The sequence below is a fragment of the Oncorhynchus gorbuscha genome, linkage group LG02 (assembly GCF_021184085.1).
Source record: "Oncorhynchus gorbuscha isolate QuinsamMale2020 ecotype Even-year linkage group LG02, OgorEven_v1.0, whole genome shotgun sequence".
Classification (NCBI taxonomy): Eukaryota; Metazoa; Chordata; class Actinopteri; order Salmoniformes; family Salmonidae; genus Oncorhynchus; species Oncorhynchus gorbuscha.
The window spans coordinates 55,263,412-55,265,911 of NC_060174.1; the positions used below are offsets into that span (position 1 = coordinate 55,263,412).

A 2,500-nucleotide genomic window follows, 5' to 3' on the forward strand; every position below is an offset into this window, starting at 1 on the left:
GACCTACATCAAACTGGACAAATTAGGAGAGGTGTGTGTGTGTGTCTGTGACCATCTGTGTGTCTGTGACCATCTGTGTGTGTGTGTGTGTTTGTGTGTGTTTCCACTCCCAAATCTCCCGCTATCTTAAAGGCCACACCTGCTAGTTTCCCATGGTCATTAAATTAGACTTAGACACTCAGTCATTGCCCCTTCACCTCGTCATTGACCTCTACTCTTAGCTGATAATCAGTGTGTGAGGGGATCCGTTTGAGCAAAGCACAGAAATCTCAAATGATCTTGACCCCGAAGTAAGTGAGGTCTCGCTTTAGTTTCTCACCCATCTCTCTATCCCTCCCTCTCGCCAGGGGATGTATGCATGCTAACGGTGTTTAAGGGGGAGTAAACTGATAGACAACCTCTCTCATCCCCCTCTCCCTCTCTCATCCCTCTCTCTCCCCTCTCTCACCCCCCAGGGGACGTATGCTACAGTGTTTAAAGGAAGGAGTAAACTGACAGACAACCTGGTGGCTCTGAAGGAGATCAGACTGGAGCACGAGGAGGGAGCACCTTGCACTGCTATCAGAGAGGTGTCCTTACTGAAGGACCTGAAACACGCCAACATAGTGACGCTGCACGACATCATCCACACCGACAAGTCCCTGACGCTAGTCTTCGAGTACCTGGTGAGAACAACATCCTCTTTCTGACGCCTCGTATCACTGACGATAGAATATGATGTGACAGCACATGATAGTTTCAGGGGACAGTACAGCCTGGTCCAATCAATCAAATCAAATTGTTTTTTTCTCACATGCTTTGTCAACAACAGGTGTCGACTAACAGGGAAATGCTTTCTTATGGGCCCTTCCCGACAATGCTGAGAGAAAAACAGAAAAAAAATAGAAATACAAGGAATAAATACACAATGAGTAAACGATAACTTGGTTTTACTCACAGGGTACCTGTACCGAGTTGATGTGGAGGGTACGAGGTAATTGGGTTGTGGTGTTTCTGAGTTGCTGCTTCGTTCAGGGACGCATCTTGTCTTCTCTCCTGCAGGACAAGGACCTGAAGCAGTACATGGACGACTGTGGGAACATCCTGAGCATGCAGAACGTCAAGGTGAGTGTCTTACAGTACACTACAGGCTTGCCTGCCAAGGCCTCCCTGTTTCCACAGAGACCAGGCTCCTTCTGTGGTAGAAAACATCCTCGCTCTGCTCTCTGCTGGTGACTAGCGCAACGTCAACTCGAAGAATTGAAATGTGTCACACCTCAAATGGAAGTTCTCTCTGTAAAAATAACATAACATTCTTATCCAATGGACATTTTTGGGGAACTACTACACTCTTTCCCCCCCACTCACATAGCTTAAGATAGAACAAAAATAATTTTGCTGGTGTTTACACAGTTGCGAGTATCTGGCTGCCTTGAGAGAGCTGACGTCTTTTGTTGTTTTGGCTCAGATATTCTTGTTCCAGATCTTGCGAGGGCTGGCTTACTGTCACAAACGGAAGGTTCTTCACAGAGATCTGAAGCCTCAGAACCTGCTCATCAACGACCGAGGAGAGCTCAAACTGGCAGACTTCGGTGAGAGATCTCTTCTCATTCTACCCTGGGTTCTAGGGGTTGAAAACGCTGGTTGTTCCTCAAGTACGCTTTTCACACTATCGTGCTAACCTGAACCGTACTGAGCTGGCTGGGATGTTTTTCTTTTCACACTATTGTGCTAACCTGAACCGTACTGAGCTTGGCTGGGATGTTTTTCTTTTCACACTATCGTGCTAACCTGAACCGTACTGAGCTGGCTGGGATGTTTTTCTTTTCACACTATCGTGCTAACCTGAACCGTACTGAGCTGGCTGGGATGTTTTTCTTTTCACACTATCGTGCTAAACTGAACCGTACTGAGCTGGCTCGGATGTTTTTCTTTTCACACTATCGTGCTAACCTGAACCGTACTGAGCTGGCTCGGATGTTTTTCTTTTCACACTATCGTGCTAAACTGAACCGTACTGAGCTGGCTCGGATGTTTTTCTTTTCACACTATCGTGCTAACCTGAACCGTACTGAGCTGGCTCGGATGTTTTTCTTTTCACACTATCGTGCTAACCTGAACCGTACTGAGCTGGCTCGGATGTTTTTCTTTTCACACTATCGTGCTAACCTGAACCGTACTGAGCTGGCTCGGATGTTTTTCTTTTCACACTATCGTGCTAAACTGAACCGTACTGAGCTGGCTCGGATGTTTTTCTTTTCACACTATCGTGCTAACCTGAACCGTACTGAGCTGGCTCGGATGTTTTTCTTTTCACACTATCGTGCTAACCTGAACCGTACTGAGCTGGCTCGGATGTTTTTCTTTTCACACTATCGTGCTAACCTGAACCGTACTGAGCTGGCTCGGATGTTTTTCTTTTCACATGGTCTGGTTCCAGCAACTATGGTGGAGGCGGAACCAGGCCAGCACAGTCCAGGTCAGCTTGGCTCAATTTGGCATGATTGCTGACATTGAGCCT

The 2,500-nt window shown here is 47.0% G+C and overlaps 1 protein-coding gene across 1 annotated transcript in view; it reads left to right on the forward strand.

Annotated features, from left to right (window-relative positions):
• Window positions 1–2,500, forward strand: part of LOC124004741 (cyclin-dependent kinase 17-like) — a 47,429-nt gene that overhangs the window by 39,357 nt on the left and 5,572 nt on the right. Inside the window, exons 6-9 of the mRNA XM_046313477.1 lie at window positions 1–31; window positions 456–665; window positions 1,042–1,104; window positions 1,448–1,571. The exon at window positions 1–31 is cut by the window's left edge and continues 26 nt beyond it. Of these exons, the coding sequence (XP_046169433.1) occupies window positions 1–31; window positions 456–665; window positions 1,042–1,104; window positions 1,448–1,571 (428 nt within the window). The remainder of the gene's footprint in view (window positions 32–455; window positions 666–1,041; window positions 1,105–1,447; window positions 1,572–2,500) is intronic.